The sequence below is a fragment of the Macrobrachium rosenbergii genome, chromosome 11, assembly GCF_040412425.1.
Source record: "Macrobrachium rosenbergii isolate ZJJX-2024 chromosome 11, ASM4041242v1, whole genome shotgun sequence".
Classification (NCBI taxonomy): Eukaryota; Metazoa; Arthropoda; class Malacostraca; order Decapoda; family Palaemonidae; genus Macrobrachium; species Macrobrachium rosenbergii.
In genome coordinates, this window is record NC_089751.1 from 40,656,427 (window position 1) to 40,675,183 (window position 18,757).

General features: G+C 37.0%; 1 protein-coding gene across 1 annotated transcript in view; it reads right to left on the reverse strand.

Moving 5' to 3' along the window:
• Nucleotides 1-1,855, reverse strand: part of LOC136843351 (uncharacterized) — a 35,903-nt gene extending 34,048 nt beyond the window's left edge. Inside the window, exon 1 of the mRNA XM_067111656.1 lies at nucleotides 1,061-1,855. Within this exon, the coding sequence (XP_066967757.1) occupies nucleotides 1,061-1,175 (115 nt within the window). The 5' untranslated portion in view covers nucleotides 1,176-1,855. The remainder of the gene's footprint in view (nucleotides 1-1,060) is intronic.
• Nucleotides 1,856-18,757: the final 16,902 nt, after the last annotated feature.

Genomic DNA, 18,757 nt, shown 5'->3' on the forward strand with positions numbered 1-18,757 from the left:
GAATAACTGAACCAAAAAACGGGCAGCATAAAAAACTTATGAGTCAATTATACAGGAGAACAGGAGTAAACGTATAAATGAAGAAAGAACTAGTCAGAAAGTGAATAGGAGTAGTGATAACTGATGACAGAGACCATCCCTCGGTGGGGGGGGAGGAGTGGGGGGAGGAATGGGGGCAGAGGCGCCCCGGTGGGTAAATTCGCGCAAAGATGAAATTAGTTCCTGACAAAAATACGATTAAATAACGAAAGAAATATAACTGAGAGACTGAAGGAAGGGAACAAACTCGTCAGATGTAATTATATAACTTTTTCCAGTTTTTAAAATATAAATGTACTGTGGTATCGAATAACAGTGGACAGCATAATACCTATAACACGACAGCAGGTTAAAGTTCAAGACAATGCAGATAATACTGGAAAATAGAAGTCATCAAAGTGTCGTAATGATGTCATGTTGTTTATGTTCATTCATATATACGAAAACTGAAAGTGGAGGCGCTCACACACACACACACACACACACACACACACACACACACACACATACATATATATATATATATATATATATATATATATATATATATATATATATATATATATATATATATATATATATATATATATATATATATATATATATATATATATATACACACACACACACACACTATGCGGTCGAACAGTCATGAATAATAGTTAATATGAGCTGTGCAAAATCTATACAAAACTGCTAGCTTATTAATATTTTATACTACAACCATATATATACAATATTAGTACTGATTGCCAAAACACACCAACAATCTCTCTCCAACATGTCTTTTATCTATTTCTCCTTGTATTAAGTTATTTCAGTGTTTTACCATACATTTACGTTGTCAACATCGCATTAACTATAACCAGGGAGTCTATTAAGCAATCTAGCATGCATACTGATGGCATTCAGTGCTTCCATACTTCGGCTTATAAGGACAGAATCAATTTCAAGAACAATGCGCGACAGCTATAAATAACAAAAGAGATCGACAAGTGGCTAAACGAGACCCCTGTCTTACCCGTGTTTGTTATTATCGTTGCAATGGTGACCAACGCAATCTGCATTCGAGGGTCGAGGACCATGACGAAATGCAAACGGGCCGGAAAGGCGATTTCAAACCGGATCTCGTACATTTCCAGTGCTTGGCTCCGTCCTTCGGTCTTTTTCCATCATGGTGGAAGTCACGGTCAATTCGCTCATCTTTCCCTGAATGGTTTCGAGGAGTTAGTCATCTTTGACTCAAGTGACTTTTTCTACCACCGGCACTGCATAAATTCGACGTGTCTTGTGTTTACACAATAATCAATGTCGGTAAAAATGGGTCATCAATAATAAATGATTAAGTTATGGGAAGTTCACTCTTTAAAATATCACTGAAGTAAACAAAATACAGACTGAAGTAATGTTTGAGAGGCACCTACGTCTCAGGGCAATCAGGGGGAAATTATGCAAGTGCACATTTTTGTGTGAAAATGCATTAGGCATACTGCCTTAGCTCTTTGATAACATTTTCTCCTTACAAATAATCATTTATGCCGCAGCGTAAGTCAAACAATCAGTTCGTCTGAGCTTTCTAACGTTTTCTTATAGATCATTCACAAACCGTTTAAATCTTGCCGCTCACCTGATGACACCTGTATATTCAAAACAAAACACCTATAGCCACGGTTAGCGAATCGATTTCATGGTTGCTTATTTTACGGTCACATGATATCATTTGTTATTAAATATAGTCATCACAGGCAAGAGATTAAACTTTCAAACGTGGTACACAAGCTCCATTGTACCTCGCGTGAGGTGTCACGTCGTCCTTACCGACCCGAAGTGCAAGGCAGACTAAGCAAGCGGTCGTCTAGTGTGAGCTTTAATAGGTGGCTGCCCAGCAAGGCTATTCGCCGACATAGAGATAAGATTTTGATACTGTATTTTATTTATTTTATGTCTTGAATGTTGGTTTTTTGTTTGTGTATCACACAAATCTTATACTGATCCTTTTATATTCGTAAACATGCATATGCATATCATATAAAGAGAGATTAAAATATGCTGTTATTAGGAAAACATATTTCCTCAACGTCATTAAAATTCGTGATTGATACGAAATTTTACCGAAATTCAAACGCTACGACCCAGAACCAGATCTGAATCACACTAAATTATAAACTGAACAGAACTAAGATTTGAAGGAAACGAAGCTTACGAATACAAGAAATTCCCTTTGAGGGAAAGTAAATCAGTTAAAAAAAAAAAAAGCGATCGGCGAAAGAACCAACTCGTGACAATCGCGTGACCCTGAGCAGTCTCAGCTGATCGATCTATGTTCCATAATTAATTCACGAAGACGAAAAAGAAGCATTGCGATGTCTAGGTGTCAACAATTAAGAATTGAAACTGATCCATCTTTTACAATTTGGTTAATACATAATAATTTCTTGTCTCATCACGCAACTGCCTTACAAAAATTATCTAAATTTTGTATGTAATGAACAAGAAGTTTCAGGAAAACTACATTAGCTTTCTGAAAGATATCTGCATTTTTCATTACACACAAAATAAAAAATCTTTACCGATGACGACTTAGAATATTGGCATACTTCTAAGAACTTCTAAGGTATGGGGATTATAGCCATAAAAATGCTTAAAATGGTCACGCAAGTTTATTGCAAAGCTACTGACCCAATTAAGTTGACGGTGTTAAAAAAATTCACCCTCATAAGAGAGAGAGAGAGAGAGAATTTAGTCCAGCATTTTAGATGAACTGACATTTTTTGAACGGTTATTTAAGGAAAAAATAAACAATAATTGGAAGTCAAAACCGAATGAATGGATTATTGATAAGTGAAGAGAGACTCAATGCGTCACGAATCGAAGAAGAAGAAGAAAAAGAAGAAGAAAGAATCGGATTTATTGTGATTCACTCGAGAATCCTGTAAGTGGATCTTGATTCGTCCTGGATCGTTCTCATAAGCTAAGAAGAGAACAGACCTTCGGGGAAATGAGGATTTCATAAATTTTACATAATTTCAAAGCAGAAATTATATAAGGAAGTGACAGGGAATTAGTACCAGTCCCATTGTCTCTTGCTCTTGAAAAAGGACATATCCTAACCCGTAGAAAAGTTGAGAAAAAAAGTCAACGCATCAAACAAAGCGAATCTGGAATGAAACTGAATGTAGTAATGTATGAAGGAAAAGTGGGAAATTAAAGAAAGTTGGAAAGGAAAGATACAACGAAATAATAGAAAGGGAATGTCCTAATCGTACCTCTGTTTAGGTCACGTGTCCCTAATCACGATAAAGCCGTCCTTCTGACTAAAATTGATCCGCACGGTCATGAATGGCTAATAAAAAGACTCCCTCAAATATAGGAAATATATAATGTATACCTTTCTCTCTCTCTCTCTCTCTCTCTCTCTCTCTCTCTCTCTCTCTCTCTCTCTCTCTCAGTAACTTTAAGGGAATTTATGCAAGGGTGTGCGAGAACGAGCATAAACGTTGGTCTTTAATAGTGACAGCTTTAACTATTTTGATGTAATGAAAGATACTGGCCTTGATTACTGAATGCTGAGCTGCTTCTGTATTCTTATTTCGTATTTCAAGTAATAAATTAGTATATATATATATATATATATATATATATATATATATATATATATATATATATGTGTGTGTGTGTGTGTGTGTATATATATATGTGTGTGTGTGTGCGTGTGTGTGTAAACACATACACATGCGTGTGAGTTTGTGTACATACATGTGTGTGCTTTCCTGGGAGTCTCTTGTAGGTTTCATTAACTGCTAACTTACATGTGGCGTCTTCAGTTTTCTTAGATTTAATAATATATTCTTTTCATAATCATAGCGGTTAAGTCAGTAGCTTAGTAGTTGGAAAAGTGTTTATTCTTTAACCGACCGCCAAAATGAAACTAGAGCTGGACAACAAAATGTGAAAGGCTTGTTTTAAACCAGAAAAACACCAACAAAATATCCCCATCCTTCGATACGCGAGCTCGCCTTTCCGAGAAGGCTCTTTGCGCCACGAGAAGGTCATTACTTATCGAAGGGTAATTTACCGCGTTATCATTGAACGCTGATAAAAAAGCGAGTAGTTCCAGAAATAATAATCTATTTCCTCTGCAAAAGAGGGCGATTTGTATATCACACAAGGGGGAGACAAGGACTGCTGACAGACCAGCAATACTGCAAGGGCAAAACTGGTATGCATACATATATATATATATATATATATATATATATATATATATATATATATATATATATATATATATATATATATATATATATATATATATACATATACACACACACACACACATCACTTTATCACTTTACACCCAGCAATTTTCCCCCTTAGAGAGGATGTTGTCAAGTGTTAGCCTTCAGGTTGTCAGTGAGCCTGTTGGGATGAAGTTGCTAGCCCAGGCACCTAATTCACTCCTTGTGTCAAAAGAAGCACAGTGAGTTTTGAAGAGAGTCCCTCATTCCGAACCCACGGCCTCTTGCTTTGACAGATTTACTTGAACAGTGTGGATTTATCCTGATAAAATGGTTGTACGGATCGAAGGTTTGTTAGTAAATGTGCCTTGCTTTCGAACTTCTCAGCTCCAGAGGTCCTTTATCCCTTACACCGTTGGACTGTGGAACAGCCTCCCAGAGGATGTCGTGCAGCTGGAACTTCAGAGGTTCAACCGAAAATGCGATGCGTTACTACCCTTATACTATTCTTCTTGCATTTTAATGCATTTTTATCTATTTATTATCTTTTTTCTTTTTTAATAAGTGGGATCTCTTCTTTCTGTATTTCCCTTTACTTCCTCTTACTTCTCCCTAATGAACACCACATTCTTTGGAAGCTGGAATTTCAAGTCAATGGCCTTTGTGAGCTTGTTCCATATGGATAGGTTTCATCTACTGAATAATAATAATAATAATAAGAAGAAGAAGAAGAAGTAGAAGAAGAAGAAGAAGAAACGAACCAGTTATGTCAGTTTAAAGTTGAGGACGTATGCCATAGAAGACTGGCTGTTGAGAGAGATTTAAAAAAAAAAAATTTTAACGGAAACAAAGATGTGTTACAATGTGTAGACAGGAGAGTGACTGGTTTGGTGTAAAAATGGGTCTGAGAATTTAACTGGGACCTATGAGGTCATTCAGCGCTGGAAAGGAAATTGAGAGCAGGTCGGTCTGGAAGATGTAACAGTTGCACTATGAAATATTTGTTAAGATGAGGTGGATAGCGAGATGGAAGAAAGATAATATAAATGGAGTTACAGTAAAAGTAATCAGAGGCTGCAGCTAGGGGCTGAAGGGACGCTGCAAAGAACCTTAAGTAATGCCTACAGTACACCGCATGCGGTGCACTGACGGCACTATCCCCCTACGGGGCTTCTGAGACAAGGATATGTTTCTACATAGTATGATCGGGTAACGTCGTGGAAGTCTTTCCGTACAGTGGTTCATCCTCGATTCACTTATGAAAGTGTGAACGCAATAGTGAGAATTATCATTTTTTTTTTTCTTTAGACGCCACCGTTATAAAGGGTAAAGGCATAATGTTTAAGCAAGATACCCGTTATGAAAAGGAATTACTGAATGTTTACGTATGTATGTGTACTTTATATGCTTCTACAAAAAGGTTCTAAACATTATACAGCTTTTACTAGGCCATGAAGTCACTGACATATTACTCGTGGTGATTACGGGTAAACATACCTGAACGGAGTAGTGTGTTGGCTAATCGATGTATCAGCGTGACGTAAAAAAATGAATGTTTCGTTTATTCAAGGTTAAACAAGACAACTAAAGCCAGTGAAAATGAAAGAGAGGTGATAAAGCTAAGGATATTTCTTTTGCGAAAGAAGGAGAGAGAGAGAGAGAGAGAGAGAGAGAGAGAGAGAGAGAGAGAGAGAGAGAGAGAGAACTGCATGTATTGAAACAAACTGGATAATACCAGCTACAATCTGTATGAGTCTTAAGAATTTAAAGTAGTATATTCTGTCAGGAAAATTCCCAATACGCTATTTTAACGGCGTACCTGCTTTACAGCTTTTATGAACCCTTATTTATAGCCTGATAAGAAAAAACTATAGATCCAAAATAAAAAAAAAAATAAAAAAAATGCGGTAACATTTGTAGCACTGCAAACCACTTTACTCTCTGACCTTTTTTCGCATAGTTCTGAATGACTGTGAATGCTTAAAGCCATACGCATGATTTCATCCCCTTTTATTTACCAAACACCAGTTTCTTAAAAGGTCCACTGTGTTAGAATAATGCAGGATTAATTCAGACGCAAAATCAGTTATTGGAAACTTAGTACGATTTGAGAAAATCAAAGTGATATGTCTCGAATATTTCTTCATGTGCGTACTAAATTAACTTTACAAATTGCAACTGAAGATTCATCCTATTATCATTATCATTTGGCGTAATAGTATCATTCACCGGGCTGATAGAAAGCTTACTGAACTTTTTTTTATGATGCCGCTCTTAAAAGTAACGAATTCAAAACACTCCAATAAGGAGTATTTTTTCGTAGGAAAGTTTTCAATTATTATTTTGTTGATACGTGATAAATGTTTTATTCCCAGCATACATTCATGTCTAGCATTGGAGCTCCTGACATAATTATAACATTGTTGACACTCAGGGAACAGAGGACACCTGCTCTGAGTGACACCTGCGTCAGCAAGTGTCAAAAGTAGTATGTCAATGGTTCTCAGTTGATCACCCGTAACCCACTTCAGGGCCACCACGAATATCCTAGTGGATTACAGAAACTTCCCTGTCCTTGTCGTTTCTGTTTATCTCTTGCGTGGTGCAAATGGGGCGACCCCCATTGATTATATTTGATTTAAAATGCTAAAAATTTCGTTCAATAGAATTTTTCTGAATGGAAGAGGTGCCATCTTGCCGAGAATGCTGTTAAATCACGACCCCTGTGAGCCATGGCATGTTAGACCGTAAGCCAGAAATGCCTTGGGTCAAAATCATATTGAAAACCAATATAATGATGAAGATAATACTCTGAGTGTCACTCACGAAAACAAGCTATCGGAAAGTTTCTTCAGCTGTTATGGGACTCTCTCACTACCTCCGTTTTCTCTGGTCCCCGTGATATTCCCTCATTCAAAGAGCTAGACCCATCTATCATTATTTTTCTCAACGTTGTCGTTCTGCTTTGTTGCTTCTCATCAGGCACACACTCAGTAATATCTTTGTTGTTTCTTAATTTACTTTTATGCTCAGTAAGATTGTTAAAGATAACTTTCACTTACAAGAAAGACAAAAGTTGTTATGAATTATTAAACATACCATATGCATGAAGTTGAAGTTGTTATTTTGCTGGCCGTGTAGTTATGGTAAACACTTTTTCATACATAAAAGGGTCTAATGCCTTGAACGAGGGACCATCATGGGAACCACAGAGGTAGTAAGAGAGTCCCACAGTTTGAGTTAATGGAGCAAGAAGTTGCGAACACCAATAACAATGTCATCAACGGAGGTAGACATAGCCTACATGTTATTATGAGGTGTAATTGTGAAAGAATTTTAGATAACCTGTAACAAAGAATACTAGAACCTCAGAAGTTCAAGCGAAGATGCAGTGCATATCTACCCTTAAACAATTCTTCTTGTGCTTTTGCATTTCTCTTCTTTCCGTATTTACTATTATCTTTCGTAATTTCTTGCAAATGAACGCCGTACTGTTTGGAGCTTGAATTTCAAATCAATAGCCCCTGTAGATTGTTCCATACAAATAAGATTCATCTTCAGAATAATAATAATAATAATAATAATAATAATAATAATAATAATAATAATAATAATAATAATAATAATAATAATGGTTAAAGAAATCCACAATGGTGTAATTGAAAACCTATATATATATATATATATATATATATATATATATATATATATATATATATATATATATATATATATATATACTTACACCATTGTGGATTTCTTCACCATTTTAGTGGCTCATCCGATTATGAAATTTTCGTGACTAATAATAATAATAATAATAATAATAATAATAATAATAATAATAATAATAATAATAATAATAATAATAATAATAATAATTCGTCTTTCAATCAAAACCAATGGATCTTGATCGGGCACGTCGTAAGCGGCGCTAGGTTAGTAAATCAATTATAACAATCCGTGATTGAGGCATTATACTATATTAAAGACTGAAACATTTCCTCTTCGGCATTTCTTTACGATGAACGTTACGTGAATGTTATCAGAATAAAGCATGCGTCTGCATGCATGAAGAAATATCATAATTTCAGTTGTTTTAGAAAGCCCGTCACCCTAAACTACGGCTGAATGCGAGCGTCAATAGCATGAAGGGAAGGTCACCAACCAGATAAGGAATTATTCTTGTAATAATATCTCTTTATTACAGAACGCTTTATAAATAAATATATATATATATTATATATATATAATTCATTTTTTCTCTGGAATTTCCATGAATAATATTATCAAAACTCAAATCATTCAACCATTGTTAGCAACAATATCTCTTCGTTAAAATACATAAATATATATATATATATATATATATATATATATATATATATATATATATATATATATATATATATATATATAAATATATATATATATATATATATATATATATATATATATATATATATATATATATATATATATATATATATATATATATATATATATATATATATATATATACATATACATATATATATATACATATATATATATATATATATATATATATATATATATATATATATATGTTAATTTTTCTCTGGAATATACATATACATATTAATTTTTCTCTGGAATTCCCATGAATAATATTAAAACTCAAATCATTCAATCATCATTATCAACAATATCTCTTTTCATTAAAATACATATGTATATTCAGAATCGATACAAACTGAATTCCTTGACCATTTATAAACTTTTTGCTGGCAGGCAGATACATGACATAAAAAAAAATCAAGATGTTAATTTCTAACTGAAATGTGTTCTTGCATTGAGTAATATTTCCTTTGACGCACAAGCTATCTATGGATATTGGAGGACAATATCTTCAAAACATCTTCAAATTTGCAATGATTCCAGGAACTATTTTGTTCCTTTTGTCTTGCATGCAACTGGGCATAATACAAAGCATACTCACGAACTCTTTCTTTTCTATTTTTGAAGAGGACGGTTTTTTTTTTTTTTTTGTATTCGCAATATTCTGTTTCTTCTTTCATGAAAATCAATATCTCATGATACTCTGTGGCATGACTGGGATCATTTGCATGACCCCTGCAAAGGTGACAAAACATCGTCCATCATAACATCTATGTAACCTAGAAGATTTTTAAAAAGATTATTACAAATCATTTAAAAAAATACCAAGACATAAATAGAAACAAGTAAGATTTGTGTTTAGTGGTGCAAGTCACAAAAAAATACAAGTAAAATTGTGATGAAATTCTTAGATAAACGAACACGGAAAATTCTAAATCCTAGACTTATTAATATTAATCCTTAATGGACAGATCCCCTCGTGAGAGGATCTAAAACAGGTTTTGGGTGGTGGACGGATCCCCTCTGAGGAGTATTAATATTATGTGCCATACAATTTGGCTGTATCGAGCGGGAAAGAGTTTCCATCACTTCAATGGCCCATAAATGAATAATGGCAACTAAAGAATTCAGCTCAGCGTCAATCGCGGGGGTCTCAGGGAGATCAGTATTGTTCTTGACTTAAAAAGGAAATGGGTTACTCCTCTCTCTCCCATGACGTCTTTTTATTTATTTACTCATAAATATACCCAGGGATTGCTGCAGGTTTTAGTTCTTATCTTTTGTGATACGATGTCATTTATAATTGTAATTTTGCAAAGAAATATTAGAAAAAAAACATGCAACCTCCAAAAAAGTTACTGTATCTCCCGATCTCAGTAGGCTAACTTACGTAAATAATTTGCAACAAATATACTCAGAATTTGTTACTGGTTTTATTTCTTATCTGTTATGATATTGTGTGAGTTGTAATTATAATTTTACAAAAAATAAAATAAATTGCTAGAAAAAAAACATGTATAACGGTAAAATTTACCAATGTTTTGTAAAAGAGGCCCCACACATGGTTGTAAATAGTCACTTTCAACTTCCCGTGGAAGGTAGGGAATATTTTGTAGAATTTTTTTTCTTACACCGTGTACATTTGCATATCTTCCGCTTTCCATTGATGTGTTTTTTCTTAAATTGGCCAACCTTAAAGTTTGCCCGGTCTGGGGGTTTTGCATGATTAATCGTTGAACGAAACTACGCATCTTCAGAAGATTTCCTATGAAACAAAGTACGAGCAAAATTTACTGAAACGTTGTCTTCTCTTTCATATTTTTCTATGATAACAATATATTTGCATGTAAAAATATGATTGTTCAGTGTCCTTTGCTTACACCAAAGAGCAACTCTACAGGCGAGCCATCAAGTCATCGCTGTGAAATAAGACACGAAAGAGAGTATGTAAAATGCGTATACATGTGTAATTTATTTCGAAGTTTCTTCGTTCAGTGTTTACTACATTAGCAAGTGTGTAGAGACTGTGTTTCCTTAATTTTCGAACAGAAGTGTAAACTAAAACTCACATAGACTGAAGAACAGAATACAATAGAATATCCGGTAAGGCGACACTAACCTTTAAGGGTGTGTTTTTCTCTTTCCAATTTGTATAAAAGATGACGCTCTTGAACATAATGATTTGCGATGCAATCTATTTAACAATTTTCCTTTTACTTCGTGTAATTGCAAATTATTTTTCTTTTGATTTTTAGGTATTGGAAACTCAGGAGTTTTAATTATCTTTTTATTTATGTATGTCAAGTGGGTATATAATAAAAGTATTGCAGATTTCATGTTTCTGGTGCAGTACTTCACCACAAGTCAAACGTTCGTGGTAACGAAACATAACCACAGTAACCGAATAGAATGCAACGCCCGGACTCTTGTAAACAACACAGGAGTTAGGAAGTCAAGTGTAGATATATGTTTCACCAATGACCTTCGTCGTTATTTCGTAGGAATTCGCTAGTGATACGTTTGAAGGTATTAGTATTTTATTTATATAATGTTAGCTAATAACAAAAAGCAGAGAAAATGTAAGAAAATGGCAAATGTATGGGCGTCCTCATAGTGGGTGTGCCAGGCCTTCCATTTTTTTTCTCTGCTAGCCCTAGAGACCCTAGTCCTGGAACCACATAGAATTAACTAGGTCGTTTATGGGTATTATCTAACTTTAAACCATTAATGCATTCTGGAATTGAAAATATAATTTTCCTGTTTTCGTTGTGCACTGTACGATTCTGACAATCGTTTCATTATCAAACAGGCTAGCCTAAGTACGTTGTAGAGAATGAACCCCACCCCTATATCCTGCATTTCAGGGGACCACAGCGGGAAAACTGGGTTTGTGGGTTGGGTAAAACACTAAACAAATGAAATACAAGGACCTAATCCCTTTGATAGTTTGGTAAAACTGAAGACTGTGCCTATTACCACGCCCCGCTGGTCCTGTAACTATCAGTTTACATGTGCTGTGTTTGGAGCCAACCCTGGTAGATCTAAGTAGTAGCTCTGCAGCGGGGATTTCCTTCTAACTTGACTTATTCTACAGTTTTTTGGTTGCTATTTATGGATTTACTTCAATTTTTGTCGCACGAATGTAATATAACCCCTGAATCCCTGAAGTTCATCCAACCAGGGGTTTCCATACGCGATCTTCACAAGACAGAGCACGGGTACGTCTGTTTGGAACGGTTCATCTCCCGTCTGGCAAGTGCAATAACTTGTTAACGTATGGGTACCCCCCCCAGGCCAGTACTAAACACGGCGAAGGGACATTCCATTTGGCCGACAACAAAGAAATGCACCGCCAGTGTCAGAAGCCCTAAAAGTGTAGAAAAAACCAGTTTCCAAGGTAAAAACAGGCGCAGAGCTAATACTTAGAATTACCCCAACCCCTTGGGGATGAATGTAAAAACATAAATAAAAAACTGTAAATATCTTAAACATAAAAACATAAATAAGGTCATTCTAAGTATTAGCTCCGTGCCTGTTTTTACCTTGGAAACTGGTTTTTTCTACACTTTTAGGGCTTCTGATACTGGCGATGCATTTGTTTGTTGTCGCTCAAATGGAATATCCCTTCACTGTGTATAGTACTGGCCCCGGGACGTTGGTTACCCATACGTTAACAAGTTATTGCACTTGCCAGACGGGATATGAACCGTTCAAAACAGACGTACCCGTGCTCTGTCTTGTGAAGATGGCGTATGGAAACCCCTTGTTGGACGGACTTCAGGGGTTAATTACAGGTTACTTACATTCGTGTGACAAAAATTGAAGGTAAATCCATAATTAGCAACCAAAAAGCTGTAGAAAAAATAAAGTTAGAAGGAATTGCTGCTGCAGAACTACTACTTATATCTACCATAAATAAAAACATAAGCAAAAGTTAGCAAATATTACAGTCGCTGACAAGTGGGAACCAGGCCTCAGTAGTAATCTTCAGTTTTACCGATAGTTCTTACTCAGATCAAGTTAAGTTCATGAAATGTTTTCAAACTAATAAGCAGTAGCTTAAGGACCAGGTACCCTATGTTAGATTAAGTTAGGTCATTTACTAACAAAATGAATGTCAAAAACATTCAAATCCTATATGAAAACATAGCCTAGGTGAATGCTATTTTCAGTTCCAAAATGCAATAATGGTTTCAAGTAAAATTTTATCGGCAATGACCTTAAGACTAGGCATTCCATAGGATATGCAGCCAATGATTTGTTATGGAAGGCTACTGCAGTTATGCTTTCTTCTATTAATTTGATCATACTATAATGTAGATAGGCCCTATTGGTAGTCCTAGTAATAAAACTTGAGTTAGCATAATATAGCTTGTAGTGCTTAATTTCTTACATTTGTTTGCTTTCTTACCATTTTAAAATAGGCTAGCTTAGGTTGTAGAAACAGACTAGGCTCACCTGATTTTTGGGTCATTAGCCTTGGTAAGTTAACCTATCCCCTTTGGGGCTGATTGATATGGTGCTAGGTATTGCAAGCTGAATATTAAAAGAGACAACAAGAAATTTTAACATTTTTCAGCCCAGCTGTAGGGTTCTGTTTATGTCTGCAAATTGCAGCTTGACCCATGTAATTACAAGACAAGGTAGTTTAATCAAACTTTTAAGTAGTATTTTTAGACTTAGAGATAAGCTGAAGGATTCATTCTTCAGTGAGAAGGAAATGAAGCTGGAAAAATTAAAGCTGTAAGCCTGAGGTCACCAAAATGGGTTGGTATTTGATTATCACTCTAAAAGAGAAATGGGTCCTGTCGAGAGAAGGCCCTCTCTAGTCCCATACTTGACAGCTTTTGCCAAGACAAACCTAACAGTATTGAAGCTGCAGTACGTCTTTATTTCGTTTTCCTTTGTTTCCATAGATGAAACATGATGAGAGCTCCAAAAAATAAGGGGCCCCAGTACATAGCTTCAGGGAGTACTAAAAATATAGTTATTCCACTTGTTTTATGGTTAGTGAAAAGGAATACTTAATACTGTAGTACTATTACTCTACCTATTAAAAATTTAACTCACAGAAGACATCCATTTCCATTCACGTCACTGATAATTGGAGTCCAGGAGCTGATTTTTCTCCTGTTGAACATCTTGTAACCTCCACCCTTCTTAATCTCTGCTGAAACTTGGATGTCTAGTTATTTCCCATAATTTTTTTTTAAGCTCTCTCATATCATGTACTTAGGATGTTCAGACAGCAACTGCCAGGCCAGCATACCTCTTACTTTGTGTAGATCATCAGTGGTTGGCTTACTTACAATGTGGGTTGACTTTTTTCTACTCTAAAGCCAAGTTAGGAATTCTCTTTTTGTGTTTTCTCTGATTTTTTATAGCTCTAGACTGTTGTTTAAATGGCAGGAACAGTATATCATTACTTTTGAGGTTAGATTCCATTTACTTTCCTCTCCCTTTTTTCCATTTCATTCAGACTTAGGCACACTGGTAAATCAAGTTGCTTGTCTCTTTAGAAATAGCATAATAAGCATCTCTGATATGGCTTGTTGCTGTTCAAGAGATTCCAAGCATAAAAGATAAAACTATGAGACCAAAATAAATGTGTATGGCCTTTTAAAAGTTGATTAGGTCACATTACCATGCAGCTTTTATCTTATATGCTGCTTGAGCTTTAAAAATATTACAGGATCAGAATAATCATTAGGCTAATTATGTGGGGAAGAGTAACTGAGGCTACAGAGAGAAAAATGTCAACACCATTCAGCCATGGGTGTGTTTAATGTAGTTTTCATCATTTACAGTGAAATAAAAACCTGAAATGTTTTTGGGTAGTTTGAAAATCATGTAGTAAACTTACCTGAATTATTGGGTTAATACAGATATGATAAGTTATGGAATAAAGAACCAGTACTGTATATACTAAACTGCCAAAGAGTAATTAGCTACTTTGTTGCAGGCAAAATTAGTTTCAATTTTGAAGTATTAGAGGTTTCATAATCTTGACATTTCTTATTTATTTTTGGAAACAATTTGCAAGTAGTAATGATGTAACAAAAATTAAGCACAGAGCAGAAAACTACGTATATCTAGTTTCTCTTACGAAGGGAAAGGTAAATGCTATCAAAGCCTGTGTCATATTTGAAATATATATATAAATTATGGAAAATGTAAGTACAGTATATTATTTAATGACTATAACAACATTCAAATTTCAAATGTGTTCCAGATATAACAAGTTTTTACGAATCGAAAAGCAGTCATGTCAGCAAGAAATCAAGTCATCACCCAGCAAATCAGTAAGGATTGGGTCAACAGAGAATATATTGAGGTAAGGCGTTTAAAGCAGATTTTGTGAAAATTCGTTACATTAGGCTTTTCAATGCAGGGATTATTTATTAAACTTCCCCTGTCTTGTTTCTTTCTACTATACATAGTATAGTTTTCCAGTGGTATTTCGTATGTATACAGTATACTATTTTCTTTGGGATTTTGATGAGACACATTAAAAGTAGAAAGAAAAAAAAGTTTGATTGATAAGTGCTATCTCATCAGCATGTTGAGCAGTAATCTACCACTTCTCAAACATATGTTTCCACATTATAAGTACTAGCATACAGTTGGCCCTCTTTATACTATACATAGGTTCCCTTTACACAGTTTCACCCTTGTGTAGTTAAAAAAAAATTAACCAAAAAGTTCTAAATGAAATTAAAATCGCTCCATATCAACAAGCACAATCCTGATCAAAGCAAAAGCATCAGGTGATGCAACAACATTTCCATTTCACTACTGCAAGTATGTTAGGCTTTCGTGAGAGAGAGGGAGAGAGAGAGAGATATCATTTCTCATTTTTTTTATTCCTTGGTGTTTTGTCTTAATTTTTTTTTTTTTTTTGCATAAAATAATGAAAAAAGTTGAAATGATTATGCTAGGTCATCACTTCCGGTCCAGGCTAAAGCATATTTAGTGCTAATCACTGTACAGTAGGGTAAATATGTAAACATGAATGATTCACAAGTGAAATTATGATAAAAACAAAGTGCCAGGCAATGCAACAGCATTTCAATTTCACTACTGTAAGTACAGTACTGTATTAGGCTATCATTTGTGAGAGAGGGAGAAGCATTCCACTATTGTGTTAATAAATTCCCTTACATAACATACACACAGGCACACCTATCTCCGCTATCATTTCTCATTATTTATTTCTATGTTTTGTCATAAAACAATGAAAAGATATAAAAATGATAATGCTAGATCATTGCTTGCAGTTCAGGTTAATGTGCATTTAGTGCTTCTCACTGTACAAATTATTCATTTACATTTAGTTAGAAATTTTTTCTCTTGCTAATACTGTACTGCGTGATAAGTACCATATCCATGGTTTTTATACATGAACTTACCTGTTGTTTACATATAGCTGTAATTCTCGATCTCGACAGAAAATTCAAAACTGGCGGTCCCGCTAATATATGGTCAGGTGATACGACTACCCGCCCTCTACCGGGTACCTGGATCCATTTCCATCAACAACTAATCATATTTTCTCTGTCGGGGCCGGCGACTAGTCGTCTGCTCCTCTTCAGAAATTCATCGGTGCTTTTTCGTTTCTTCTTTGGTGAAGTACCCACTTTTGTTGACGGTTCTGGCTTTTTTTTTGGCTTTGGTTGAGATTTTTTCTAGTTATGTCTGATTCAGGATCTCAAATTAGATATTGCGGGGGGGGTTGTAAAACTCGAATGTCTCGGTCTAACATAGACCCTCACTCTTCTTGCTCTAACTGTAGAGGGAAATTGTGCACGAATCTGGATAGATGTGATGAATGTTCGTCTTTGTCTGTGCTTGATTGGCAAAAGTTGGCTAAGTATCAGGCAAAATTAAGTAAAGATAGGGCACGTAAGGCTTCGCCAGAAGTTCCTCCCAGAGTAGGAGTAGTATTGCCTCTTGTTCTGTTCCTGTTACCCCTCCTGTTCCTATTCCTGCCCCGAACCTGTTGTTTCCAACCCACTACCGTGTCAGACCTTCGGGCAGAATTTGATGGTAAGATTTCGGCTCTTTTCTCTGCGATAGAGAAGATTGGCCAGGATGTGAGTGCGATGTCTAGACATCGAAGTGTTGCGAGTGATAGTGTTGTGGAGGAGGTGACTGTTCGTCCCCCTCGTTCTCCTAGGTCGAGGCCTCTGTCCGGCTCCCAGGGCTCAGGGAGAAGACATGCCGAAAGCCGAAGGGAGGCGAGTGGGGTCTGCTCACGAGCAGTTGCTCCCTCTAACAGTCCTGTTGCGTCCCCAGGCTGTTGCAGCTCGCTATAGTAAAAGCGATGCGGAAGTGTCTTCTTGTGCTTCTGTTTCGTCGAGGAGGAGTTGGAAGCAGTCAGAGTCTAGTAGGCCGCTGAAGAGACGCAGAGCTTCCTCTCCAAGTCAAGTTCCTATCAAGAAACTTTTGGCACGTTCTCCTCTTCCGTCTTGTAGCTTTTGGGATAGCCCAGAGATCTCTTCTTCTTCAGGCAGTCCGGATGTACGTTCTACGGATCGTGGCGTCGCGGATCCTCCTGTTAGCATGCAAGTAGCGGCTTCCTTCCCGTTGGATCCCAAGTCGGCTTTTATGCCTCCGGTTCCTGGCCCCCTTTCGCAAGAGGACAAATTGGACAAGATTTTGAGACTTTTCGAAGGTTTTAAAGCTCCAGCACTTCAGGTTCCTTCTGCAACTGAGGCTCCGGTCTCTGCTCCGCTCACGCACCTGGCGCCGCTTCGCTTCGACGCCTGGCTCGCTTCCGCTCGCGCGCCTGGCTCCGCTTCGATCGCGCTCCTGGCGCCACTTCCGCCCACACCGGCCGCACTCACGACGCTACTTTGGCGCTTGGCGCCTCAAAACACGTTTCCAAGGCGCACAATGTTTGCGCTTCTAGCGCTACCATGGTTTTTGGCGCCTCTTTGGCTCTCGGATCTTCTAAGGCTCCTGACTCCTCTCAAGCTCATGTTTGGATACGCTTGACGCGGTCGGGCTCTTGGCGCCTCGGTGACGTTCGGCGATAATCAAGAGGATAACGCAAGTTTGGCTCCCGGAGACGTTTCTATCCGCGGTGCTCCAACTGCTTCAGAGATTCTCTCCCCAGTTTCCGATGTTTCGGAAGTAGATGATGTTCCGTCTGCTCCTACGTCCAACTTTAAGCATCTCTTACAACTTTTTGAAGAACTTTTTCAAGAAGACTTTGCTCCAGCTTCCCCTTCGTCTCCGACTCGCAGTTTGCCAAGGATTTTAAACCTCCTTCCTCTAGATTTCTGAAGCTGGTCCTGTCTGTTTCGCGAAAAGAGCTCTCCGAAGGCAAGAAGGATGGTTGAGCAAGAAAAGATCTCAGGGTAAAACATCTTTCTGTTTTCCCCCTCTCAACTGTCTTTTAAGTCTCGTTCGTGGTATGAGACTGGGAAGTCTTTTCCTTGGGAGACTCTGCCTCCTCTCAAGGGGATTTCTCCAGCCTTGTGGATTCTGCCCGTCGCTCAGCTTTTTCTTCATCCAAAGTCGGCTTCGTCTTGGAAATTGACCATCTGGTGAAGAGTTCCTATAGGATCTTGGAGATCTTTTCTTTTATTGACTGGTCTATAGGAGCCTTGAGCAGGATAGTGAAAGTCTGTGATCTTCCCCCAAGACTGCTACAGATCTTGATGCTATTTTGGCCTGCCTGGACAAGGCCATCACGGACGGAACGTCAGAAATTGCCTCAGTGACTGCTACCGGCATTTTGAAGAAGAGAGCACATTGGATTTCGTTTGTCGCGAGAGGAGTCTCCAGGAACCAGAAATCTGCTCTTCTTTTGCTCCTTTGCTTAAGGAATCCCTTTTTCCCGCCACGTTAGTTAGGGAAATTTCGAGGCTCTCTCACGGAAGTCTACTCAAGACCTACTGGCTCATTCTTGAAAAGACCCAGGTTTTCGACTACTCCAGTAGTACCCAAGCCTTCTTTCCCTGTATCCTCTAGGCCTTCTCGGGTACTCCTTCTCGGCCCTTTTCCCGTGCTAGGGAAGAGGAAAATTCTCTTCTCATCCCCAGAAAGCTAGGGGTACCAACTGATGAGTTCAAGGTCCTTCATGCAACGGTCGG